This window comes from Halichoeres trimaculatus, unplaced genomic scaffold (genome assembly GCF_033239565.1).
Source record: "Halichoeres trimaculatus isolate MK-OKI-2021-1 unplaced genomic scaffold, fHalTri1.1 fHalTri1_scaffold_8, whole genome shotgun sequence".
NCBI lineage: Eukaryota > Metazoa > Chordata > Actinopteri > Labriformes > Labridae > Halichoeres > Halichoeres trimaculatus.
In genome coordinates, this window is record NW_027437186.1 from 4,068,766 (window position 1) to 4,096,447 (window position 27,682).

A 27,682-nucleotide genomic window follows, 5' to 3' on the forward strand; every position below is an offset into this window, starting at 1 on the left:
AAAAGCTTGGTGCGATTAGCAGCTACAATCCACCCCGAGTGAAAGTCCCCCTGAGAGTAAAGAGTGCACCAAGGAGACGATTCAGTTTTCATCAGAGACCAACCCAGCCTCAGATTAGAGCGCAGTGACCTGCAGTGAGAACTGCTTCCTGCTCCACACATAAAACTAAACGACTGACAAGGTTGTGGTGCAAAGAATCTGTTCTGAAAAGAGAGGAATAAAGGTAAAGACTGACGAACACAACAGATCTGTCTCTCTGAATGACACAGTGCCATACTGTAAACTGATAATCTAAGGCTTACAGTGATTGTTAATGAGCTCATAACAGGCCCAGACTCTATAGAAATAAGCTGTAATTAACTAAATCCAATAGAGGATTTCAATCCATCTGTATTTATCCTGCTGATGGAAGGGGTCAATCCCCCCTCCCTCATGGTGTGAACAGAGAGCACCACTATGCTGTTCAGGTAGAGCTACAGTTAGAGTTCATCAGATCGCCTGCTGCTCAAACTGCTCTGAGGTGAAATGAGTTCTCTGGAAACGAGCTGTGTTTGGGTTCTCTGTGGAGACATGTCTGAGTTAGCGTGGCTCAAAGTCCAAACTAACCAAAATATTGCATAATGGTTTTCACTTCTGTTGCCAAAACAGTGCTGCCTCCCACAGCTGACGTCCTTGAACATTTTGCACTGTGAAAAAGAGGAAGAGGTGACCTGACTTTTCCAATCAGGACAATTTTTTTTGTTTATTTTATTATTCTATTTAAAGGGACAGTGCATATTCACTTATATTTCAGCACAGCATCCATGTAAATATGCCAGAGTTAGCAATAAGGCTAATTATTATCTGTAGTCCCTGACGGGGCAGAGCAGAGTTCATAGTAATAGAAAAGGGATCAAAACACACAGAGACAAAACAATATCATCACATTAAACTTTATAAAAAGTGCAAAACAGCATTTAAAGGGACAGTTCAGTTTTTTTGAAGTGGGGTTGTATGAGCTCTATGTGACCACTAAGGACATTAGATACAGTAGAAAGTTGTCTCCTCTCCCTCAGTAAGACACAAACTGTAATTGATGGTGACGAGGAAATAGACTCTAACAGGGAGAGACCGTACCAAATTCAAAGGCTATTTTCTCTGCCTACAAGAACTAAAATCAAAAGTAATACCACAGTTTAAGAGTACGCTATATAAAATAATTTTTAAGTGCATTAAGTCTTGGGAAATAATAACATTTATCCGGACCTAACTAACTGGTCATGTGTCCTTCCACGCAGCACTAGTGCGCTCCGTCCCCCTCCTCCTTTCAGCTGTAAGGAATGTAAACAAGCTATGCTTCGGGTGCCGGTTGTAACCTCGTGTAAGTTTGATCAAGTATTGTAATTCTTTTGTTTGTACTCTAAGGATTGTGAGGCAGCGTAGGAAATACAAAATGAGTGACTATGACAGCGACGACGTAGTTTCATTCACTTTGGAACCAAAAGGATACCTGTATGAACCGGAGTACACAGAAGAAGAGCTGCTACAGATGGCGACTGAAAGGAATACAGAGGGAAACATCCACGGTCCCTTTAAGGTAAGGTAAGGTTAGGTTAGGTTAGGTTAGGTTAGGTTTGGTGTGGTGTGGTGTGGTGTGGTGTGGTGTGGTGTGGTGTGGTGTGGTGTGGTGTGGTGTGGTGTGGTGTGGTGTGGTGTGGTTTGATTAGATTAGATTAGATTAGATTAGATTAGATTAGATTTGATTTGATTAGATTTGATTAGATTTGATTTGATTTGATTTGATTTGATTCGATTTGATTAGATTTGATTAGATTTGATTAGATTTGATTAGATTTGATTTGATTTGATTTGATTTGATTTGATTTGATTAGATTTGATTTGATTTGATTTGATTTGATTTGATTTGATTTGATTTTGGTCATGTCAGCACACTTATACTACATCACATATTGTCAACAGATGATCACATTGTACATGTCTGAAAGGGAAGACAGGAGAAGCAGAGCTTCTCTAGTCCGGTCCCCATTTCCTCAATATTTAGTCTCCTCTTTTTCACATATCATCAGATTATTATGAATTTTGATTCCATTTACAGATGTATGACATCATTCTTGATTGTCTTTCAGTGTCCATATTTGATCGTTAATGTCCATCACTTGTCTTACAACATCACTTCATTCACGATCATTGTTTTGGAACATTTTGTCCTTCCTGCTGTCTTACAGACCAAACAAACTCACATATTTACATTTCAGCATTCTTCAGTCTTGACAATTTTTAGATGATACACACTTAGCTATTATCATTTTCATATCTGTTAAAGGTCATTTTGACATTTCTTTTTCTTAAATATGTTCATAGACCCGCTGCACCTGGTTTCTCCTTGTAGCTAGTGTTTATTTGGGTTTGGTAGGTCAATGTTAGTATCACCACAGATAAAACCTTTTTTCTGCCCAATATCTGAGAAAAGATCTGCAGCATATGTGATGAAGCTGTTCAGATTCGAACTTGGTGCTCTGTAAATACAACAAATAATAATATTACAATTTTTCTTTGGATGGATTTCAACTGTAATGGTATGGCCACACCGAACGCGAATTTGCGGCGAGATTACATACAAAGTCAATGTAAAGACAGGTTGAGACGCCGATTCGCCTTGGGCGGCGCGTTTGGGGCATTCGGTGCGGCGCGTTTGTGCGTTTGGAGCATTCACGCGTTGGGGCCGTAGACGTGAATTCGCTCGAGTTGAAAATATTGAACTTTTGACGCGAATTTCTCGTGGAGGCTGTGCCACGGTAGCCAATCAGTAATGACATTCCCCCACGATGTCATTGATTGACGTTGGGGGGGAACCGCCGCCTGCTCCAGCCCCAACTCCGCCGGAGGATGGAGGGGAAAACAATCTGTGCGGTGTGTCATCATCCAGAGTTCTACGATACGTGTGTACTCTACAGAGACCGGGTTTTGAAGGTAAGCTCTGTAAACATGTGTTCCCAGCTGGATTTGCCTGCATGGGTCATCACTGAGGCCGACTGTGTTTTCCTCAGTGGAGTTTTGAGCCTGATAGAGAGGAGGAAAGAGCGGGGCAGGGGCAGAGCCAGGGAAAAGATGGGAGTTCTCTGCGGTCCTGTCTTTACTCGACCCCTTCATTATCCCCAGGGAGACCTCCGGGAACATGGGTCGGGAGTTTGGAGGTTTGGGTGGTCGGAGGTTCGGGGGATAGAGGATGAGATCGCAGGGAACAGCCAGGCAGGGCCAGTGGAGGTGGATTACCAGGGAGAGGCAGCAGGCCTTGATTGTGATCTCCAAAGCTTTCACACACTCTCCTGTCATGCTTCTGAAACCACAGCTCATTGTTTTCAGATGCTCTTTTGGGCTTCCCGCCTTTAAATGAACGGGCTCTCTACTCCGCATGCACAGGAACGCACTAACGCGTGTTTGCCCCTCAGCTTGTCAAAGCTTGTCGAAACTCAGGCGTTCACGCAGTGCATGACAGGCGATTCGCGCGAATAAGTTTGTGTTTGCGTTAGGTGTGGCCGTACCATTATGCATTCTAATATGTTGTCAACTACTACAGATGTTTCCTTCAACAATCTGAATTTGATATTTTCAGCTATGAACAGTGTGACACCCCCCCCCCCCACTTTGTTTTCTCTGTTCGTACAGACAAGGTTATATCCTTCTAGTTCAAAGAACTATCTTTTTGGTGGCGACTTTATTTTGCTGAGGCAGTGTAAAATGCACTTGTATGTTTGATTAGCTGCTAACCAGAAGAAATATGTGAAACTGTGGTGAAGTTCAAAATGGAAAATACTATTATAGAAGTAATAACTGTTTAAAGTGACACCTAGAAGAAACCCAGACAGTGTGTGAGTTTAGCTTTCTTTGCAGTATTAATCTTATGAAGAGGAACGCTTACATCAGGGCTTCACCATAGAAGTTTGGACTTCCTGCCCCCCAGGTCATCAGGGTGTTTGAAAAGGTTTAACAGAACATATCCACCCATTTAAAGTCTGCTGTTGTGCAGTTCATGTTGGACATTTACAGAGTGTGTGACTGTTCGAGCCCACAGCTGTGAAGCTTTTGTTCACTCTGAGTGTTGCTCTTTGATCGACTAACCAGGGGTGTGGATAAAAGTTACTGGATCTCCTGGCTGCTGTTTATTCAGCTGCTCCTTTCCTTTTGTGCTCTGCTTGTTTGCAGCAGAGTGCTTTCAGCAGTGGGGTCGAGTGTTAAAGGGAGAGTAACGGTGCAGCGGTGTGACAGCTGCTGTGTCTGGAGCTGTGTGAAAAGTCTGCACCAGTCCAGTCTATGTGGAGTGGTTTGACTCACTCTGCTCCTGATCTGATGCTCTCCTGTACAGCACACGTTGGCTGCTTTACTCAGAATACTGGATATCCTCCCTGCATGACTTTGGAGTATCAGCCCAAATAAACCGACACATCAGACTAAAGCAGCTGCACATTTACAGCTCTGTGATTGTTAAATAATGTCAGTCTTGTATTTTCATGTAAAAACTGTTTTTGTCTACCAGCTTATGTCTGCCTGAGGCATAGACAGGTCCAAACTTGTCTTACAGGAACATAAGGTTAGGGTACATAACTCAGTGTAACTTTAAAGAGACAGTATTCTGATTATTTTTAAGTTTTATTTTAGTGCCCCTTTGGTATCTTTACATGATTAACAGCTATAAAAAAAATCATATTTTTCTTATACTTGTGTTTCAGAAACCCCTTATTTCAGCCCCTGTCTGACACACTTCTTTAAGATGCTGTCTCTCTTAAGCCCTGTTTCCACCAAGCAGTCCAGTTTGGATCATTATAGTGTTTTAAAACACAGGGTTAGATCCGTGAAGCCTGATCCTGTTAGCGTTTCCATAGCACAGGATTATGAGTTGTTCTTTATTCCCACTGTCACACAGGAAGTGACAATTCTTTTGAACAATTAACAGACTGCAGTGTTTCTTGCTCCACCTTCGGGTCGGATCAGTATGTCTGACTCCCCAATAGGAGGGTATCAAAAAGTGGGACGGTATGGGTCGGTAATTTAGGGACCTGTCCTGGTTTTAGTCAAAGGAAACATCACAAAATGCATGCCATACCAAGACGAACCACTAGGTGGAAACATGGCTTAATGGTGCATTCCATTTGTACTTGGAACTGGGAAGTGTTGAGTGGGTATGATGTTATCTCTGAGTTTAGGCGTTCCCGTTGCAGAGTTGGAAAACTCGCCATAACAACAATTATTTCTGTTCATAAACATTGGATAATACTATATATACGGCTGATTTATTGCAAAAAAAAAGAAAAAAAAAGGTCAGAAATTCTAAAACAAATGGTATATGACAGGAGCTGAACTACTGTTTACACCTGGGGCAGCCGTCTGTAATTGTAAACTCAGGGGTGGTGTGGATCCTCTGACTTGCCATTTGGAAATCCCAACCTCAGGGGTGTTCCAATTGGGAGTTCCCACTCGGAACTTTGAAATTCCGATTTACAAGTACAAATGGAACACACCATAAGGCTCCCCACTCCACAAACCCCCTCCCCTCTGATTGGCCAGACCTTAGTGTTTGAGGCCCACCCCTCCAAAGTGTCATGAACCAGGTATAAGATCTTTATGTGATGACCTCATCTCAACAAGTCTGTTAAAGATCTGGTGCTTTTATGCAGAAATGTCCAGTTAACTGACAGATTTCTAAAACATATAGGAATGTGCAGAGGTTTGAAAACCAGCTGAACATCTGGCAGTTACTTTATATCATGTCTGAAATATGGAAAAGCAGAAAACCTTCTCAACATACATTTTAGCCTTCTCAGGTGTTGTGAATATGTGGTAAAAACTGCCATTTCAAAGATTTTACAAAACACTGTGGACATCAGACAATATCAAAAATGCTCTCCTATATCTCCCTTTGTGTTTGGTTGGCACGCATTATCTTGTGTCTTTCTGTGACATGTATATTGCCTGATAAATCAGATTCTAAGGGAGCAGTGTATAAATAACAGAACTTGTTGGATTCTGAAACCAGTGTTGTGTGTTTAAGGGAAACACTCAGCCACCTGATGTGCATTTCTTACAGTCCACTGCTGCCCTGAATCGAGAGTCCACGCTGGGTTGGGAACTGGGGCACCGAGCTCTGACAACAAACCTCCTGACCTCGTCAACATCCACCATTCCTGAACGCCTCCTCTGCTGTCTGAAGGGATTTCCTGTGGTTTGTGGTTCCACTCAGAGAATGGGGAATATGATGGCAACTATCTAACCTCCTCATGTTTAGCTCTTTCTTAAAGTGTGTGTAGTGTAACACATTCCCCCTCACGCTAGCTGGGTGTGTCTGAGATTTGCAGGGCAGTTTTATTACACAGAAAAACCAACCACACTGCAGTGAAATTGCACACACATATCTTGATTGACAGTAGAGGGAGTTCACTGTTGCCACAGCTTTTCCCTGCACATTACACTCCGAATCACACCCTGGAATCCAAGCCAAAGCCTGCACCACATCAACAAAGTGCTGAACTGCTTTTGGTAGACACCCAACCTCCGTGAAAGTCAGTCTAAATTTAGCCTCCACTCAAAGATTTATCCAAACCTAGCTTCATTAAACTGTGGGTCTATAATAAAAGTCAAAATGTAGCTTTCAGAATCACTTTCTTTAAACACGGTAACTACAAACCATACCTCCACCTTCACCACATGCTGAATTACACACTAACTATAACGCAGGCCTGTGTCTGTGGAGTTTAAAAGGTTAAGACATAAAGTTTTATAACCTGCCAATGCTCCTGTTGTGGTTGGATCTCTGCCAAGTCCTGATAGAAACAAGGAACATGACAACCAGAAGTTATATATAGAGACTGTCTAAAGCCATATTCAAATTCTCCTCTGTAAGGTGTTCAGGAAACAAGTGCATCACACCTGACCGTCCACCAAAACACCCCTCACTGAGCAAATCTGTGCATGACTCTAAATACATTCCAAGTAAAGATATGTTTAACATCCTGACCAGGACATAAGACTAACCTGAGTTTTGATCCAGGAAGTTAACACGTCATTTTGCTCTGAACAAGAATGTTAAAGTCCCTGTGAGGGGGTTTCTAAATGATCTTGAGAAACTCTCCCTTCTAGATGCCTGATCATAATCCACACTTTAAAATGAGATTATCAGCACCAATATAGGTTATTCCTAGATGCTGCTTCTCAGTTTTCTGGATTAATTTATGGCACTTCAGAGTCTCCATGACAACACCAAGCTGGCTGACAAAGTTTAGTAGAGAGAAGAGAGATCTGTGTTTTTCTTTGCTGAAAATGATTTCTGTGATTAATTTTGTATTGATGGTGGACACTAGTGCTGCACGATTATCGCAATCGCAATCGCAATGTCAGCACATGCAATTACGTAATCGCAAAAGAGGTGCGCTTGTGCAATTATTTTTAAAAAGTGTAAAAAATGAGCAAAAATGTTTGTGTGAGTGATATGTGTGTGTGTGTCTGTGTGTGTGTGTGACTGAGTAAGAGAGCGAGCGTGAGATGACTAATCAATCACTGTTTCTACTGGTCATGTTACTACCTGCCCCCCTGGTACGGCAGTTTAATCAGACAAGATAGAGCACAAAGAAACTCTACCTACCTCTGTTATCGGTGTTATTTTGGTTACCGGTTGAATGACACAGCAAAAAGATGTAATTTTCAAAACATGCAAAGCAAAAGTGGCATAAATGTGCTATTCTTAATACAAACAAAACAGTACTGTTGTGCTGGACATTGTTGTTTGTATACAGTAAGTTTGGATATATTGAGAATTATTACACATTTATAATCCTCAGTAATCCATCTCTGCTTTTTTCTTGATTTTTCTCCATGATAACCAAGCAAGTCTGTAGACTCATGACACAACTTTTTTTATTAAATTGCAAGCAAAATCGCAATCGCAATATTGTCCACCTAATCGCCAATAGCACCTTTTCCCCAAATAGTGCAGCACTAGTGGACACTGGAGCATAACTGTCAGACAGAAAAAGAACAGAAGAGCAGAAGAAAGATAAACAGGAGAGAGATAAAGCACAAGCTAAAGGCTAAAACCAAGCTAAGCAGGAAAGTGATAGAGCTGAGTGATACAGAACAGAGTGGTCTGTTCAAACTTGAGAGTCTATCAATAAAATGAAGAGTGAGGTTACGTTAGCCCTGCTTGGTAGATGACTGGGAGGACATAACCAGGATTCACTAGCGTTACACATTACAGACACGTCTCTGTGCACCAGGCTGAGAGTAAAGCCAAATATAGACCGCTACTGAACTACATACAAACTGACAAAGTTCGCTTGTTGTCCAATTTCAATCAAAAAAGGTAAAAAGTTGACTTGAACAAAGAAAAGTAGAGTTATAAAGATCTGATCTCCATTCATTTCCAAAACAAACACACAACTTGCTCAGAGTCACGTCCTCACAACGGTGTGCGTCAGACTCCAGGCCAACACCGTGTCTACCTTTCCTTTCACAGCCAGCCTCATTCAGACAATCAAGGAACCGCAGTGTTTTTTTATTCCACATGAACAAATCCCAGAAGTCAATGGGCCAGAGGCAGCATATCTGAAAACCAACAGGGATCCTAGATTTTTAGGTAAAACTGGAAAGAAAAGGCCAGCACAGTTGAACTTCACATTAGCTGTGAATAAGTAAATAGTATTTCACCTATTTGTTCGTTAGTTCCTTTCCTCTGGAGGTCAGGGTAACTGGCCACATTTCTGTGGTGTTGGGCAACATCCTGTGAACTAAAAAGGGCTCTGTGTTAGAAAAAAATGTGGTCCAGGGTTCAGACTGACCTCAGAAATAGCACACTGCATGAATGATTTCCATCAGCTAGCTGTTAGCATGTACCAAACTGGCCAAGAGAACTTTGCAGCTCTAGGTTCTGCAAAATTTTATATCTGCTTTATACAGGGAGGAGAAATTAAAATCAACAAAGAAGCCAGCTCAGTTTACCCATAACTCTCGGCTGCAGTTTAACAGGCATCAGGTCGCTGAAGGTGTGAGAGTTAGCAGAAGAAATAGAAAACATTTGATCACATGAAATGACTGATTTGTGAGGTGGTGACACATTCCAGATGAGTAAAGCATGAGCTCCAGATCTTCAGCACGAGTTCTGCCTCTGCTGTGATTATAATGGTGGGTTTCTGTGCCACTGAGCCCGAATGTTGAGTCACACACTGGTATCACAACATTACACCATTTCAGGGTGCACTCTGTAAGTCCAGAGATGTGACGATGGTTGGAACTTTGCTCTGGTGCCACGTTCAAGAGGCTGCTGTGTAGATCTGAGCAGGGCATCAGAGGGTTAAAGTCAAATTTTACAACATCAGGATCTCTTCTCTGTCATCTTAAAGCCAATCACTGCTGGCCCCTGTGCAAGGTTGGCAATCAGCCAATACACACTATAGTTGGGATGGTCAGCGTTCTGCCTTATTAAGATTTCACTTTAATCATCCCCATTTCATTATTATACATCAAGTGTCTTCTGAGTCCTATCTGGGAGTCCACAATCACTCTCATCAGGTTGGTTAGTCATTCTAAAACCCCCTTTCCATCAGTGCTGGTTCGATGCTGGTGCTTAGTTGGCTCTAATCACGTTCTTCAGAAGAACCAGTTTGGTTCTCCATTAGCAAGGAGCCAAATCAGAGCCATGTCATTGCGTTACTGTAAGACAGCAGGACGTCACTGCATGCACGGCCGTTATGGAAGGAGGCAGTGTCAGCTGTGGATGTTTGGAGCAGGGGACGGCAAAAAAGATGGCGCTGGGAGCGTTTTAAAAATGGGCAGAGGTTTGTTTTTTATCTGCATTTATGACTTTATTTTTCCTGACTGTCTGCTACACAGTGTGTGTTTGTTTGTTTGTGTGTGAGTGTGTGTGTGTCTGTGGACACATTGGGCCAGAACTCTGGCTTGCGTGGGTGAGAGCAGAGGGGAAATGTGAACACACCAACATGAAGCAGAAATGACATCCGCCAAGTAAATGAGACAAATAACATTGTGCTGTTTAGTCTGTTTAATGAAATGGTAAGGTATAGACCAGGGCCCGTATTCATAAAGCATCCTAAGGCTAAAAGTAGCCCTTAGTGATGTCATTCTTGGAAAAATCTTAGAATTCCTTGGATTTTTCTTCGAATTTTCCCTCAGTAAGATAAAAGTTATTCACAAAGCGTCTTAAGCCTTCAGAGAGCTCCTAAGGTGAAAAACTGTTAGGAGGAGGGAGGACTTTGAAGAAGCCTCAGAGTGAACACTGATACTGATGTTGGACTTTCCTAACACACTTAACAGTTTCTGCCACCTGAGACAGCCGTTTATCTGCTGATTTGTTGGGCGATTGGCTCCCAAGTCTGCCTCTTCCCCTGTGCCGTGATCCCAGGACCCAGGTTCTCTTTCAGTACTCTTTTTTTCTCCTCCATGAGCTGAGCCAACAGCAGGCTCCTCTGTCTAGTTCTTTTTTTTATCCATGTCGTTCGTTGCTTTGGTCGTTCTGCAAAATCAAACCGCTTTTTAAAAGGACAACAGCAATCAAAGAGAGCGCTGACAGCTGAGTCTCTGCACCATTAAAATCAAATGCATTGAGTAGCATGGACAGTAAAAAGATCAATAAGCAAATCAGTATAATCGATGTGTGGATGAGGTACGCTCAAACGTTTTGAAGCTGTGTTACTATTTATTTAAGTCAGCTGAGTTTCATCATCATGATAGAATTAACACGGTAACACATTTCTTAAAACAGTCTGATTCAGTCCATTCATCATTAGGAGCACAGAGCATTTTCCCCTTCATCTATTCCTCTTTTTGTACCAACCAATCACAGCTTTCAGGAGACTGCGTCATACCTAGCAACAGGGTCAACCACACCTCCACACTAAGATCAAAGTATCTGTCTCCTCCTTGCTCAGAGCTGCTCTCAGAACCTTCCTGAATCACTTTTTAGCTAAGACTCCTTGCTCTGAATTTTTAGGCTAAGTTAGGAGCTTACTGAGAGGACTCTGAGAAGCTTTGTGAATGCGGGCTGATCTATAAGAGAAGCATCATATTGCTGCTTCAATTTCTCCTCCATTTCAGGTAATGAAGGCGGAAACGCCAACAAAACAACAGACAACACACTCAGCAGTTTTTCTTTCTCAGAATGACTGTTTGTCGCTGAGTGTTGGTCACGGTAGGCCAGGCCCGGACCCTAATAGTCTGTGCTTCGCTCTGGCCTAGCAAAACGTTTGGTGCTTGCTAAGCACCAGTTTTGAACACCTGGAGCCAGTACTTTATCTGTGGAATCAGGATAGACCAGTATTCCGCATTTTGAAGCGTATCGGCATCTGCCTTTTTTTTTAATCCGATGGAGGATAACAAGAATCAATTTAAAACTGTGATATTTTGGCTATAATGCAGTTGCACCTTTCCTTTTGCAGTCACTACTCTGTCTCCAGTACTGTCCCACCCCCAGTATAATCTGATTGGTTACACACAGAGATAAATATATATTTTTTCAAAGGCAAGTTCAGGCAACAGACTCACCTGAAATAGTATTAAACATCCCAGCCCCAGCTTTTTTAAGTTTTCATTTAACATTATAAGATCTGCTGAGCATGGGAGCTGTTTAATAAACACAATCTTAAAGGCTAGACCTGATCAGTTGCACCACGCCCTACAGCTTATGGCAACAGGGACAGACCCAGCCCACGAAGGATCCCAAAATGTGATTTGATGACAACAGTTTGAAGTACTCTACTTGTATTATTTTAAAACCACATTTACTGGTGGTGGTGTAAGACAAAATTGATGCCCCCGGATATACATCTGTAACACTGGTTATAATGTGGACACCTATCAACCATTTTCTGGTTATCATGTAGAGCTCTTCCAAGTAACATGACAGGAATAAAGGCTGAATTTTCATTTCCTCTCAGACTTACTCAAAGTCACTCAAGGCTACAGCTTCACCACTCTTAGTGTGATAACTGAATGATCCCTTACTCAACAGATTCACTATGATGTCAGTTCTAAACTTAAGTCTTTAGTTTCTGGAAGTGAAACAAACTTAGCTGTCGACTTCTGGGAGGGAGAGCACAGTTCCTCTAACTTCAAATGCCTGGTCCTCTATCTGTGACTGTCTCTCCTGATCCATCTTTCATTTACACTCACCAGCCACTTTATTAGGCACACCTGTCCAACTGCTAGTTAATGCTAATTTCTAATCAGCCAATCACATGGCCGCAGCTCAATGCATCTAGGCATGTAGACATGGTCAAGATGATCTGCTGGAGTTCAAACCGAGCATCAGAATGGGGAAGAAAGGTGATTTAAGTGACTTTGAACATGGCATGGTTGTTGGTGCCAGATCAGGTCTGAGTATTTCAGAAACTGCTGATCTACTGGGATTTTAACCCACAACCATCTCTAGGGTTTACAGAGAATGGTCCCAAAAAGAGAAAATATCCAGTGAGCAGCAGTTCTGTGAGACAAAATGCCTTGTTGATGCCAGAGGTCAGAGGAGAATGGACAGACTGGTTGGAGCTGATAGAAAGGCAACAGTAACTCAAATAACCACTGGCTACAACCGAGGTCTGCAGAAGAGCATCTCTGAACACACAACACGTCCAACCTTGAGGCAGATGGACTACAGCAGCAGAAGACCACACCGGGTGACCCTCCTGTCAGCTAAGAACAGGAAACTGAGGCTACAATTCACACAGCAACAACAAAACTGGACAATAGAAGATTAGAAAAACGTTGCCTGGTCTGATGAGTCTGGATTTCTGCTCCTCATTCAGATGGTAGGGTCAGAATTTGGCATCAACAACATGAAAGCATGGATCCATCCTTCCTCAGATCACCACTTCAGGCTGCTGCTGGTGTAATGGTGTGGAGATATTTTCTTGGCTCACTTTGGGCCCCTTAGTACCAACTGAGCATGGTTTAAAGTCCACAGCCTACCTGAGTATTGTTGCTGACCATGTCCATCCCTTTATGAGCACAGTGTACCCATCTTCTGATGGCTACTTCCAGCAGGATAACGCTCCATGTCATAAAGAATCATCTCAGACTGCTTTCTTCAACATGACAATGAGTTCCCTGTACTCAAATGTCCTCCACAGTCCCCAGATCTCAATCCAATAGAGCACCTTTGGGATGTGGTGGAACAGGAGATTCTCATCATGGATGTTCAGCCGACAAATCTGCAGCAACTGTGTGATGCTATCATGTCAATATGGACCAAACTCTCTGAGGAATGTTTCCAGTACCTTGTTGAATCTATGCCATGAAGGATTAAGGCAGCTCTGAAGGCAAAAGGGGGTCCTACCTGGTACTAGCAAGGTGTACCTAATAAAGTGGCCGGTGAGTGTATAAATTCCATAGATTTCTCATGTTACTGCTTCCTATGTGCCTGTTCATCTATTTATGACCTGGCTTGACTCATAACTTCTTGCACCAACAGTGTAAAGAGCTTAACTTCTGAAAGGAGACGGTGAAGCAGCACCCCGGCTGCAGAATCAAAGCCCTCCTGAATTCCTGACCTGTGACTCAGGTTGGGGAAGAAAACAGTGCTGGTCTGATCTGTCCCCAGCCCTGAGCACTAAGCACATTAACAGATTTCTGAGGAGATTGAAAAAACAGGGCTTTGGCCAGTACCAGGAAACCCTTTGGCTATTTTTTTCAGCTTCTTTATCAAATTCTGTTGGGAACAAATATGTGGCAACAGACTTGTGGTCACAGGTAAGGGCACACTGCGAGAACCCTTACGCTGCCTGGAGGCAGCTCTTAAACAACAGACTAATTATCAGGCAAACAAGAGATGACACACCGCTCTGTGAGCTGGAAGTTTCAGGAGCACAGGAAAGTCCAGATGAAATATCACACTACATGAACCGAGGCTGCTGGCTGAGACACTTTAGACAAGATTCAGTTACTTTTTCCACAGCTTTCCCCCTGGTGACTGGCTGCAGTGTAGGTCGAAAAAATCAATCTCCCCAGCTGTTGTGGTGACTTGAAGATATTATTTGGCTGCCTTGTATTCAAGTTCTCTTTTTCTGAAAAGTTTTGTTTTAATTATCTATAAGAGGTTAAAAACAACACGTTACATCACATTTAACGATGATTGACAGCTGCTGTTCTTGTGTATTTTTTTTCAGGAAATATGTCCCAAGGGAGAGCCAAGGAGAGATTAGACACTCGAAGAAGAAAATAATTATTTTTGTCACCCGGCTCCACACAGATTCTCCCAGAATCCCTCACAGTCTCTTCTGCACAGACTCTGGCTGCACAACTGCTACCAATGGCTGCGCCTGTGACGGGGGAATTTTAGCTTCAAAACGGTACAATGGTAAATGGTGGAGCCACACTGTCCACTCTATATACAGTCTATGGTCAACACAGTCTGCAGAGGCACCAAGCCTTTTCAAGCGGGCTGAATTCTAACAGAAGGGGCAGAGGGTCTGGCTCTGGTTATGGAAAGTTCTTTGTTCATAAATATAAATTCTCTAGAAACAAAAACACTAACTTGATGTTTTTTTAATCTTTTTTTTTTTTTTTTTTTTTTACAGCGGATTCAAACGATACATTCAATCAATTCACCCAAAAAATTAAATTCAGACTATAACAGCTTGCATTTCATACATTTTTTTTTTATTAGTACTATTTTTACAGTCTGTCTGGTATGGGAAATGCTCTGTGTCATCACTGGAGCCTCAATTCCTGCTGTTGAGGACATCTACAGGAAGTGTTGTCTCTGGAAGGGACTATGGGAGCCTTTAAACCAAAAACCAGGTTCAGGGGCAGTTTTTTCTCACAGTAGGCTTCCAGGAATATTTGTTTAGTACTCACTTAAGATCTGATCTACATTTTGTTGTGAAATCGTGTATTTGTGACGAATGATGACAATAGAGTTGAATGATGTATAACTGACAGTAAAGATTTAAGTTTATTTTCTAAAGGCACCACAGAACTAGGGATGGGTACCTTTCACATTTGAAAAGATACGGTACTGATGCCTGATACCTGGCAATCGGTACCAGTACTCAACAGTACCACTTTTCTGTACTTTTTTGTGTTTATGTGGTAAAAAACATTAATTTGTTTAATAATAAAATATAACATTTTTTCAATATAACATTTTTATTCTTTAATACATAATCTTGCAATGCTGTGTTCATGTCCAGCATGGAAAATTGCCTACTCTTTCACTACCTCACAGTCACAAAGATGCATTTAGGTACCTAAACATGGTACCTTTTGGTTTTACGTGAATCGGTACCCAGTACTTTTGACTGAATTTGGTCGGTACCTATAAAAGTACCTAATTCGGTACCCATCCCCACACAGAACAAATCATCTCTGAGGGTCGAGGCCTTTCCACCCACACACATAATTGTTTTTTTCATTTCTCATTTCCTTTTAATGGAAGGTAGCCATGTTTGTATCACTTCTTCAATCCCCTATGTCAAGATGTCATTATCAATATCAAGTTAAAGTATTCAAATAAAGTCTCAAACTACAGATGATAAGTCCGGAGCAAGCAACAACACCAGCACAAGCAGCTGAATGTTTCGTCTCCAGTATGTCATCTGTTCCCATTGCTTTAAGAAATCCCAGGCTTACACACTTTGATAAATGTTGCTTTTACGCAACACAACGTCACCAAAGTGTGTGCGTAACCAAGCGCACTCACTCCATTGTGGACAAATGTGACAAGAAAAAAAGCAACAACACTTATTTTCTCTCCTTGTGGATGAAATAAGCTCTGACAACACAAATCACGCCGCTATGCCCTCAACAGGTGTGGAGACCTTCAGTGTGCCGGTGGTAGTCGTGAAGATGTGATGTCAGAATAAACTCACAAAACCCTCAAGAGGAACTATTCCAGAGTCGCCATTTAACATGGTCACCATCTAAGCCAGAACACCAGTGGGTGAAGGTGCTTCAAAGAACAGAACTTTTATATCTTCACCTTTTGGTGAACTTTTCCCACGGAGACCTGCAGCCAACCGTGTGAAGTAACAATCATTCTACCACAGCGCATAGCCTGAGGAAGCGTGTGTATCACTGCTGCGCTCGCTTCAATCACGGCTGCTTAAACACTGACGTCGCGCAACAGGTGGTGATAACTTGTCCAACGCGTCCTGCAGGATTCTTCACACACTGAGTAATACAGCACCGACAACAACTTTACTGACAGAGCAACGACGAAAACACACCGAACACCCCCTGTCTGTCAGCTGGTATGTGGGTTAACCGGCGACACAAAGGACTGCGGACTCACCGACAGAGAGGTGATCGTTATTCCAGTTTGGGAGAAGAAAACTCCGCGACTGCGACGCGTTGCAGCAAAAGTCAGCAGCGTAACAGATCCATGGTGAGGGTTTGTCGTCAGGTTTGGTGGAGTTGTGATGATGAAAAAGTTTTCGAAGGTTTCAGAGTGAAAAATCCCTGGACCAACTCTGTGCAAAGCCGGCGGCAGGCTGCATGGTCTCAAACTCTTGGAAGGAGATGTTGCCTAGCTGTGTTTTGTCTTTGTCTAACACTCACTATGAAGGAATGACTTCCTGTACGGTTTTCAAAATAAAAGACCAGTCACGTAATGTGAAAAACTTAAGCGCACAATGGATGTTAATTTAATAAAACGACAATGAAGTTATTTTTTTTCCTTCAATGAAGGTTTGCCCCTGTAGCGGAGAGCTCTCCTTTTATTTTATTTCATTTTCCAACCTGAAGCTCATGTGAGTCTGTAACACAAAGCTAAATAAAATTAAATTAGATTTTACTGTTGTGTTTTTTTCCTGTATTTTTGTACGTATGTCTTCCTGTTGAAGTATTTCATTTTTTAGTTTTTTAATTGCTCAGTATTGTTTGCCGCTATCTTTCTTTCATAAAACAATGACAGTATTGACTGAAAACTTGAATTTTACGTTTAGCCCAGGGGTCACCAACCTTTTTGAGACCAAGGGCTACCTCCTGTTTATCTTTCTTCTGCTCTTCTGTCCTTTTTCCGTCTGACCGTTAGGCTCCAGTGTCCACCATCACCACAGAATTAATCACAGAAATCGTTTTCAGCAGAGAAAAACACAGATGTCTCTTCTCACAACTAAATTTTTATGTATAGAAAAAGAAAACACAAATGAAATGTGAATGGGAGAACATCAACAAAGACACCCATTTCATCTTCTTTGGGTCATTAAAGCAACATAACCCAAAAGCCAGCCAACTCTTTTATTTATATTTTCGAACTTAATTAAAACTTTCCCAGGTAATAAAAGACAAACACATAAAATTACCTTAATCTATTTAGTATGTTAAAGTAGATCATTGATTGCATTTGGAAAAATTATGACTAGTTGCACTAAATGATAAAACAACATAAACATAGGCCTATTATGGAAATTCATACACAATAATACATTATAGATATACAACATGATGTTGGTTAAAAGGGTTTTTTTTTTTTCCCTTTTTCCTCCTTATGTTGTTTTTTGGTGTCCTAATCAAGTCGCCTCATTTCTGAATTAAAATGATCAATTTTCTGTTTTGAATTAAAATCCCTCATCAAATCCTTTCTTTTAATCAATGACAAAAATGCATCAAATTCATGAACTTCTTTTTTCCAAGGTAGTAATATACATATCATGTCCCTTGTATAAACTGCAGTTTTTATCCTACTATATAATCCGTATTCAATTTCATTTAAGGCGCTATCTGTTGAATTCTTCATTAAAAAAAAAAAAAAAAAAAAAAAAAAAAAAAAAAAAAGTCATATGCAATTGATTTGAAATGCTTTTATTTTTAAGGCCAAGTCACCCTGCTTCCGGTGGTTTTCATCTTCTACCTGGCAGCTTCATCCCGCTGCGTCCTTCCCCCACAGCTCGTCAGATGAACAAAAACAAACTGCATTTACTTTCACGTCACGTGTTCTACTGGCAACATGTTATAGGTCCTCTTCAGAGCTCGGGACGGTAGCTCCAATCCCAAGCGAAGAAAGACCATCTGAGTGAGGTGTCAGTGAGTCCAAGTGGAGTCCATGGAGTGCCTTATCCTTGATAAGGCACTCCATGGAAGAAAATACCCAAACACACACACTATACTTTATGAAATACATAAATTGAAAGAAACAAATTTGTCACGGATGACTCTTTGTTTCTTCAAAATAGATGAAAATAAACTTTTTATGGTTTATTTCAAATGGGTCCAACCTGACAGGAACCATGTCTATGCTTCTTTTTCTGCTAACTTTTGAAATTTATAGGTATTTTAGTTAGTTAGATAGTTATCCTTCATGACATCACATGCAGTGATGACGCAGGGGATGTGGGCGAGATCTAAAAGCTAGCAAAAAGAGGTTAGCAAGCTCTATATGTGCTTGTAGCACTTTCAAGTAACAAGAACACATGAGCAGATCATAAAATGCTGCTGACATTCTGTTTGTGTTACTTTGCACCATGCTGTTTCTCTAAGGACTACCAACAAAGTCTCTCAATTGTGAAGACGTGTTTCTAACAACACCCATAATCCTTAATCCTACTGTTTTGCTGTCCTCTTTTAACTTATCCCACCAACTTTTGCAACATTTCATCATCACACAGCATACTGCGTGGTGGATCTGTTGACTCGTCAGGAAGTTCAACTTCACAGCTTTCCTCTGGTTGTTAAAGTGGACATATCATGCTTGTTTCTCTTTTTCACTATGCCAGACAAGGATGCCTGTAAAGCATTTCTATCATACAAGCATACAAGTCATTGAGTTCCTTCATTGCCCCACAATAGCATTCTCAATATCCTCATTTTAGGCCATTCTGAAGATCTTGTTGAAATGCTCTGTTTCACGAATGACCTCCAGTAACCTTGCAACGTCACAGCCCTTTGTGCTCTGATTGGTCAGTTCTATCAGAGGGGCGGAGGGGGTAGAGCCAGGGGGCGGTTTTTGCAGCATGGCAGTATTTACAAAATCGCCATATTGAATGGGGCAGACCGAGCGAGTTTGCTGTTTGCCAAAACTTCACCGTAAGGCATTGATAGCACTGATAAAATGGCTGAGTGTAGAATCCGTCCTTTTGTACTGGACCCCGAGTCAGACCCGGACGGTTCTGCAGCTCAGAAGGAAGAAAATCCACGTGGACACAGATCATCTCAGGACGCTTCAGTGTGGTGAGTCAAAGCGGTACTGTAACATGTACAGTGGCGTTTTCTCCCGGAGGCCAAGGGAAGCCATGCTTCCTCTCTTTTTTAGACTGTAGCTGTGATTTAATGAAAATATTCCTTTTTAACAGTTTCGATACTTCTTCTGTGTTTTGTCACCGCCATCTCTTCCTTATTCCTCTCCTCTAGTTATTGAGCATTTTACAATGTGTAAAACAGGGCCCTCGTAAATGTTCTGTGGCGAATGTGTGGTGAAAATACGATACTGCACGCTGTTGTCCGCAAGGAAGCCAAGCAGAGTTGGCATCCCTTGGTGAAAAAAAACCAAGAATGATTAACCAATCAGATGAGGCCCTGGTCATGACACTGCTCATCTGTGATTGACCAAGACTGTGCCAAGGGAAGCCACCCCGTCTTTGGCCTCAAACCAATCAAATCACAGTATCGTCATCCTCGAGCCACTGAATGAAATCAGGGAGGTTAGCACATTAGCAGTGTGCGTGAAGCGGCCGGTTGTGTGTTTAAGTGGGCGGTTGAATTAATTAATACGATGTTTAAGCTAAGTCAAGAGGACAATGTACGTGTGTGAATGAGTGAGTGAGGGTGGGAGAGCTAAAGGGCGTGTGTCGGTGTTTAAAGTAAGTAAAACGAGCGCTCTCTGGGCACTCTAACAGGTCCGTTACATGAAATAGCGATACAAACTGCAACAAAGCCTTTTATGTACCCCACTCCCTAAAAAAAATACAGATAACAGGCTTTGTCTCACTTGGCTTCCTCAAAAAAAATCTCCACGCCACGCCACTGAACATGTATAGTTTATACGTGGAAATATGGGCAGACTTCACCAATAAACTATTTCTATAACAGGGCCCCATCCTGCTTCTTCACTTTTCTCTGTCTGTTTTATCCATCATGCTGAAAGTGTAGTCTAAAGATCGCCTCCACCGTCAGTTCGTTGCTATGTTATTACCGCAGCATTATTGTGGTCCAGGTTCACAGTGCATGTCAGAACAAGCATGCAAATATCACAGTCTCACAAGTATTACGACGTCTGCTAAAACTACAGTGTTTTAACTGCTAATTCACCATGTAAAGCCAAGCTGCTCAGCAGAGCAGAGTCCCTGCATCCAGCACTCAGTCAGTCGGCTCTTGGTGGGTGTATCCCTCGGTGGCGGCTGTGTGACTAACTGACATCACAGAGGAGGAGCTGCTTTATCAGATTACTCCAATAAAAAGAAAGGATCCTCGTGTCGTCACGAAGGTCAAAATCTCGCGGCCAAATGGCAATGACCTATTTTCAGAGGCATCAAATCTCGTTCTAGGATATCAGAAAAAATACAATATCTCATTTTTTGAAAATTCAGGGGGTGAAAGGTCTTGTTTTCAAATATATTATATTATATGTAAGTATTAAATCAGGGATCAGCATGATATGTCCCCTTTAAGTTTAAGTGTCCCCGGATGGTCTCATGAGACTGACAGAACAATGAAACCATGGACTATAAAGTATGGACACACTCTCTGCTACGTCACCCGTCTGTTGAAAATTGTGTCAATCATCCACACACAGCTGCGCTGACCTTGGGGACGCATCATACACAAATCAAGCTTATTGAAGCCGATCATTGTAGAGGCCATATTGAATATAACATGGGCTGGGAGCTTCCAGCCACAGGGCACCTGTCAGTCATGTGAGCTAAGCTTTGCCTCTGATTGGACAAACTCCTGATCCTAATATCTTGAAAACTATTGAGTTTAAAAAAATTAACCAATGGCAAAATTAGCTTTTAAATCCAAAACCGTTTCTTTGAACCAGGCTCTAAAGTGGTCTTTTGATGCTGTAAAGACATAAAAAAAAAAAAAAAAAAAACTTTTTTGTTTTTTTGGCTCTGAGAGTACCTGGTTTCTGGTCTTTCTGCTGCCAGTCTCATGTGGATCATCAACAAACAGCATCTTTGAGCACTTCTGCATAGGCTTCATTTCTCTAAACCAACTGTTGCCCCTTGAATGGCACCCAATTGAATCACACTGGAAATAAGCAGAGCGATGTGTAATGTCATGGCTTCATTGGTAGCATACATACACCCTTTTTGTCTCAAACTATAACTCTAGATTTCTGGCGTGGTCCAGGGAGAGTTATAGTTGAACTCAAGCCGTCTCCATCCAAAAGACAGAAGCAGTCTTAATCAATCTGCTGAGTATCAAAATATAACAAAGAACCATTTGTTGGAGTGGAGTGAGTGTGAGGTAACGTGTGTGTGTCCAGGTGCAGTTACGGTCTTGATCTGGGTCAAGGATTGGCCCGTGTCTTCATGAACAGCCTGACAGATCCTCTGGCTCAGAGCAGGGGAAATTTGTTTTTACTCCACCAGTCCACTTTCTTTGTTTTTCAGTGGTGAAAAAGCTACACAGAACAAAGCTGGGATATCCAAAACAAAGAAAACCAACAATCAAAATGGGAAAAATACAGGAAATAGGGTGAAGTGTTAGCGTCTCTACACTTGCTATCTACAAATTCTAGAATAGTTAAATTCTTCTTCTGACTTACAAAGCTTTAATTGCATCAGGCCATCCTATATTCAGCCCCGTTTCCACCAAGCAGTCTGGTTTAGATCAGTATGGTTTGGTACAGGCTGAATCAGTTAAGCCTAGTCCTGTTTGTGTTTCTACAGCCAACCGTGCCCCCTCGTGGTAAGCGGTGTGTAAGCTAGATGCTGATAGCTGGGTCAGTTACAGAATAGCAGCGCAACACAGTGTACCCCGCTAATAAATCCAACGAAGAAGAAAAACACGGCACAGTAAACAAAGAGCGACGATGGAAGACATCCAACCATTCGTCTTCTTTGTGATTGGCATGTGGATCTTTGTTACAAAGAACAATCAAGCTTTGTTTCAGAGACTATGCGCCGCCTTGAAGCAAATCGGCTATAGCGGCCATATTGGAAGTGACAGGGGTTTCGTCAGTCATTTGACTTGAGCTGTGCCTCTGATTGGGCAAGCTTGCAATCTTTATATCCTCTGAACTGTTGAGTTAGAAAAAAAAAATCACCCCCCATACAGTTTGTGCCAATCATAGACTGTATACAGAGTGGACAGCGTGGCTCCGCCATTTATCATTCTACGGTTTTGAAGCCAAAATACCGCCGTCTCAGGCGCCACCATTGTAGCAGTTTGGAGCCAGAGTCTGCGCAGTAGAGATGATGAGGGATTCTGGGAGAATCTGAATGGAGTTGGGTGACAAAAATAATAATTTTTTTTTTTCTTTCGAGAGTCTAATCACTTCCTGACTCTACCTCCCGACATATTTTACGATCCCCGAAAAAAAAATACTTGAGAACGGCAGCTGTCAATCATCGTTAAATGTTGCGTAAAAGCTCGTTTTTAACCTCGTTTAACTAATGAAAAGTAAACTTATCAGGAAAAAAAGAGGACTTGGATACAAGACAGCCAAATAATATCTTCAAATCACCACAACAATCGGCCGTGAGAAACATTTCTTCGAGGTGTAATAATTTTTAAAAGTTTGACCACAGCCCATTTGGAATGGCTGAAAAGCCGTATTTTTAAACCTATACTGCAGCCAGTCACCAGGGGGAGCAGTTTTTGTGGAGACCTCACTTCGAGCCGAACAAGCGGACGTCCATTTTTTTTACAGTCTATGGTGCCGATAATGAAAGCGACTCTCATGAGGACCGCCCCAGGAAAGGAAGACCAACAGTCCCTTCTGCTGAAGAGGATAAAATAATCAGAGTTACCAGATCCAGAAACTAGAATTGAACAGCCCTCAGATTGGAGCCAACATAAACATACATGTCAACGTCAACTGCTCAGAGGACACATAGTGAATCAGGCCTTCATCGTGGAATCAGGAGGTATGGTGGTTTTAGGGGGCTTTGATGGTGACAATGTTGTGGATTTACTTAAAATCCAAGGCACACTGAACCAATATGGCTACCACAGCATCCCATCTGTCAGAGCTGAGTGAGACCATCATTTGGTTTTCAGCAGGACAATGATCCCAGACACACGTCCAGGGCTTTTAAACAAGGAGAGTGATGGAGTGCTCCATCAAAAGACCAGACCTTCACAATCACCCAACAAGCCCAACTGAGATGGTCTGGGGTGAGTTGGACAGCAGAGTGAAGAACTCCTTCAAGAGTGACTGAAAACCATTCCAGGTAATGAGAAGATACCAAGAGTGTGCAAAGCTGTCTTTGAAGCAAAACAAAACAAAACAAAACAAAACAAAACAAAACAAAACAAAACAAAACAAAACAAAAAAGTGGTTGCTTTGAAGAATCTAAAAAATAAAACAAAAACAGGTTTGTTTAACATCTTCAAACATGTTTAACATTGTTTTATCTTTACTTTTTCTAAAGTGTCACAAAAAAATAAAAACAAAGAAAAACCACTGAACAAGAAAGTGTGTGCCAGGTTAAAATGATTTAAAAATGAACAGATCAGTCAATAGGAAAACAAATAAAATACACTGAGGAAAAAAACAAAGAAACAAAAACAAACAAAAAAACCCATTAAAAAAATTAAATGCAAGATAGTATATACATAAAGAGAGAGAGGGGGGAAAAACAGGACTATAAATCCAGACGTAGTCATTTTTTGTTTTATACTGCCCTCCAGTGGCCATTTGAAACAAATTGTTTGGAATCTGCAGTACTAAATTACAAATGTTGCTTCTTGTTTATTGACTAGTCAGAGGGACCAAAAATGGGAAACATGAAAATTCAGGTGTAACAGGCCAAGATATACCCCCAGTTCAGACTATACCAGGGTGAATGGCCCAGGTTAGTAAATCAACAACAAAAGAAAATACACCTTCTGGAGTATCCCCAGAGTCCTGACCTCAACCAGATTGAGATGCTGATGCATAACCTCAGGAGAGTGGTTCCCACCCAACATACAAAGAATATAGCTGAAACACTTTTGTAAAGAGGAATGTTCCAACATTTCTTCTGAGAGTTGTGCAGGTGTGATCTGAAACTGCAGGAAATGTTTGGTTGAGGTTACAACTACCAAAGGAGGGTCAACCAGTTATCAGGGGCGTATTAAGTTGTTTGGGGGCCCAAGGCAAACCCAGTCAATGGGGCCCTCCATGTCCTTGTAACTCATCTTCCTCAGAGCTAGACTGGCCTTCCCTGGGTCCACTGTCTCTTTCTGAGAATCAAGGCATGAGACAGTGCTAATCTTGTACATGGTAACTTAACACAACTAAATGCATTTCCTCAAGTTCTGTACTTTAGTTTGATTTTGAAAAAAATGAATCCATAATTTAGTCCACTTTGTCCCGGATTTGAAATCATTTTATGGCCAATTGACAGCTTATTTGTCCCACAGTGGGGAATTTACAGAGTAACAGTAACAAATAGGGATGCACAATATTGGATTTTTGCCGATATGCCGATATATCAAACCCCTTTTGGCCAATACTGATACCGATACCGATGATCACAAGTTAGTTTGTTTTTTTCACTGTAAAGTAAGCTAAGTCTATCCTGTACTGGAATTTACATATTACTCTAATTGTGACGGTCTTATTTGTTTAAGAAACACACATAAAAAAAGACAAAAAACATTTGATTTACCATAAATAAGAAATGTATAATTTCTTTTAAACTCAATACTTTCAGTATTGAAATACAGAAAAATAATTTCTTTAGATCACATGAACTTTAAATGTACAATGCATTTTTAAACATAACCAAGTTGCATTTGATTATTTTAGAGCTACTGTAACAACCTGGTGACAGACACAGAGCTCTGCAGTGCAAATAAATGAAGTGCTACATTTTATTTAAGGAGCTTATTTTTCAGATAGAAAATAATAATAATCCTAACTGAATAGCACCCTATCGGCTGTGCATATCGGCAGAAATTTTCATATCTGCCGATACTGATGAACGTATTTTTAAGCTTTTATCAGCCGATACCAATATTGTGCCGATAATATCGTGCATCCCAAGTAACAAACAAGAAAGTATGAAGTGAAAAACATAACAATAGTTAAATATTGAAAAAAATAATTTAGTTAAGAAAAAATATGTAAACATCAAGCACAACATAAACTGGAAAAAAATCTACTGAAAAAGGTGATATTTACAGTTACCATACTTTTTGGTAGTATTATTTTAAAGTTAATGTATTTTTATTTGACCCCCTGTCCAGTGAGTTATGTATCCAAAAAAGAGATTTTGTACAATAATGTTTATCACCAACTCAAAAAGTTTGATTTTGAGAAAATTATCCTGTTTCCAGGGCTAGATCAAGTCCTTAAAATCCTAAAAGTCTTATATGTTTATCTCAGATCTCAGAGCAACATTGTTTTTACTTCTGACTTGGTTGAAAATAATATAAAATGGGGAAAAAAAAGTGTTTTTTTACCTCTGTCTTCCTGAATCAAATTTTCAGATGTGTTGTAACATGGAATAGCCCATTGAATAAGAAGGGAGGGGGAGTACCCAAAACCATCATTAAAGATTAAGCCTTTCGATGTATTTTGAAGCGTGTGAAGTAAGATTTAGAAAAAACAAATGCTTTCAATTGAAGAGAACTTCATAAATCAGTTTTTAAGAGATGCTTTGGGGGCCCCTGGGAATCTTGGGGCCTCAGGCAACTGCCTGTGTTTGCCTAATTGTAGCTACGCCCCTGCCAGTTATCAAATCCAAGGGATCACATCCCTTTCCCAGCCTGCACTGTGAATGTTTCCATGGTGCGTTCAACAAAAACATGAAACCATGTCATCATTGGTGTGGTTTATTCAAGAAAACTCTTTGTCTATTGTTTAAGACACATTCCAATGACTTTACAATAACTCCAGGCAAAAAATAACAGTCATAATACGGTGGTTGTTACTCCACGTGTGGCGCTATAATTTCCTACAGTCCTGAAGGCACCAATGATGATGATGATGCTTGGATCCATATTTCCTTGTCGGCAGGTTGAAGGCTGCAGGCTAACTGGATACAGGCAGCAGTGATGATGATGATGCTTGGATCCATATTACCTTGCTAGCAGGTTACAGACTAACTGAACACAGGCAGCAGTGATGATGATGATGATGAGGATGCTTGTATCCATATCACCTTGTTAGCAGGCAGCAGGCTAACTGAACAGAGGCAGCAGGTTTAGAGCAGATCCACGGGGATGTCCCTCCCTTTTTGAAGCACGTTGCGCTCTCTGAGGTGTTTTGTCGGCTCCAGACACACGCTACTGAAACTTTTCACCTGTGCCGAGATGACGACGCGGTCTGAGAGGGAAAAAGCTCAGAAACTGAACGAGCAGCATCAGGCCATCCTGTCTAACCTGCTGAGAGAGGACGACAACAAGTACTGCGCTGACTGTGAGGCGAAAGGTAAGACCCACAGCCTCCACCTGCGTGTCAGAATGAGAGGATGATGTGACAACATGACAGCTCGTAGTTAGCTACAGCTAGCGATGTAATATTAATCTGGAGGGGGTCTCTTCTGTGTTTCTAATCCTAAACCCCTTTTGACCTGGCCCACGAAATGTGTCATCAATGTTGAAATGTTCATTTAATTATTATATTTCGTTGGTTATTATAAAACACTTAGAGGGACACCGTACTCTGTTAAAATCAATTTTAAATATAAAAGTGTAACGATATCAGTCGATATCCATCAATTTATTCACATAAAGTATGTGACTTCCGCTAAGTAATTTCAAAATAAAACACCCCGTGTGTTCGCCATGATGGAGGTTGGGGGATGAGCGACTAGTTGTCCTTTTCTTAATGCATGTTGTGTAACAAAGCCTTTATTTGTTTGCTACCGTATAATGAGACATGAACTACTTCTGCCACTGTGCATGGAGTTTTAAAAGGATATACTAAATGCGCCTATGTTGGTTTGCTCCTATTTTGAAACACGCAGCTCAGTGTTTCCTGTTTTTGGTGTGAATGATGTAGCTAGCTTGGTGCACTTTACCCGACAGTATCGATGTCATGTCCTTGACTGTTTTATTAATGAGCGGAAAACGCGTGTGTCCCGTGAAGGCATCAACACAGTACAGGTGTACATGTGTAGAGGTGTACAGGTGTGGTTTGAATGTCTGCGCAAAGAAACGGCCTCCATCAGCTGCTGGAGGTTTGATGCTGCTGCTGCAGCCAACACCTAACCTCTGCCTAGCGATGAGGGCGACACCTTCACCAAACCCCATCCAGAAACCTGGAAATTTCCCATTCACTCACTCAGCCCTTTTTTTACAGATTCATTATAGGAGTTTAATCAATATTAAAACAATAATCTTCAATTCGGCGGTGATGTTAACCACCAAAAAAACATTTTATTTTAATTCTGCGCACATTTTTTAGTATTTGCATGCTCACGTTACAACAAACACAACAAACAAACCAAAAAAAATGCCGACCCGCGTCTCCATAAAAAACAACAACAACACAATAACCGAAAAATAAATTACTATGCACCGCTGTGCAGTGAAATTGCTGGGTGCTTCTCATTGTAAACTATGGAAACAGGGGTTTCCAGATTACGGATTG

General features: G+C 41.3%; 2 protein-coding genes across 6 annotated transcripts in view; one reads left to right on the forward strand and one right to left on the reverse strand.

Moving 5' to 3' along the window:
* rin2a (Ras and Rab interactor 2a) overlaps positions 1 to 16,618 on the reverse strand; it is an 81,032-nt gene extending 64,414 nt beyond the window's left edge. Inside the window, exon 1 of the mRNA XM_074675715.1 lies at positions 16,286 to 16,618. The gene's annotated coding sequence lies outside the window, so the exon portion shown is untranslated. The remainder of the gene's footprint in view (positions 1 to 16,285) is intronic.
* Positions 16,619 to 26,039: 9,421 nt separating this feature from the next.
* LOC141794859 (stromal membrane-associated protein 1-like) overlaps positions 26,040 to 27,682 on the forward strand; it is a 183,374-nt gene continuing 181,731 nt past the window's right edge. For 3 of the 5 annotated variants that reach the window (XM_074675421.1, XM_074675423.1, XM_074675422.1), the window contains exon 1: positions 26,041 to 26,518. In XM_074675421.1, coding sequence (XP_074531522.1) covers positions 26,401 to 26,518 — 118 coding nt within the window. In that variant the 5' untranslated portion in view covers positions 26,041 to 26,400. Of the gene's footprint in view, positions 26,519 to 27,682 lie in introns of all 5 variants that reach the window. The other 2 variants (XM_074675425.1, XM_074675426.1) reach the window with 1 other exon arrangement.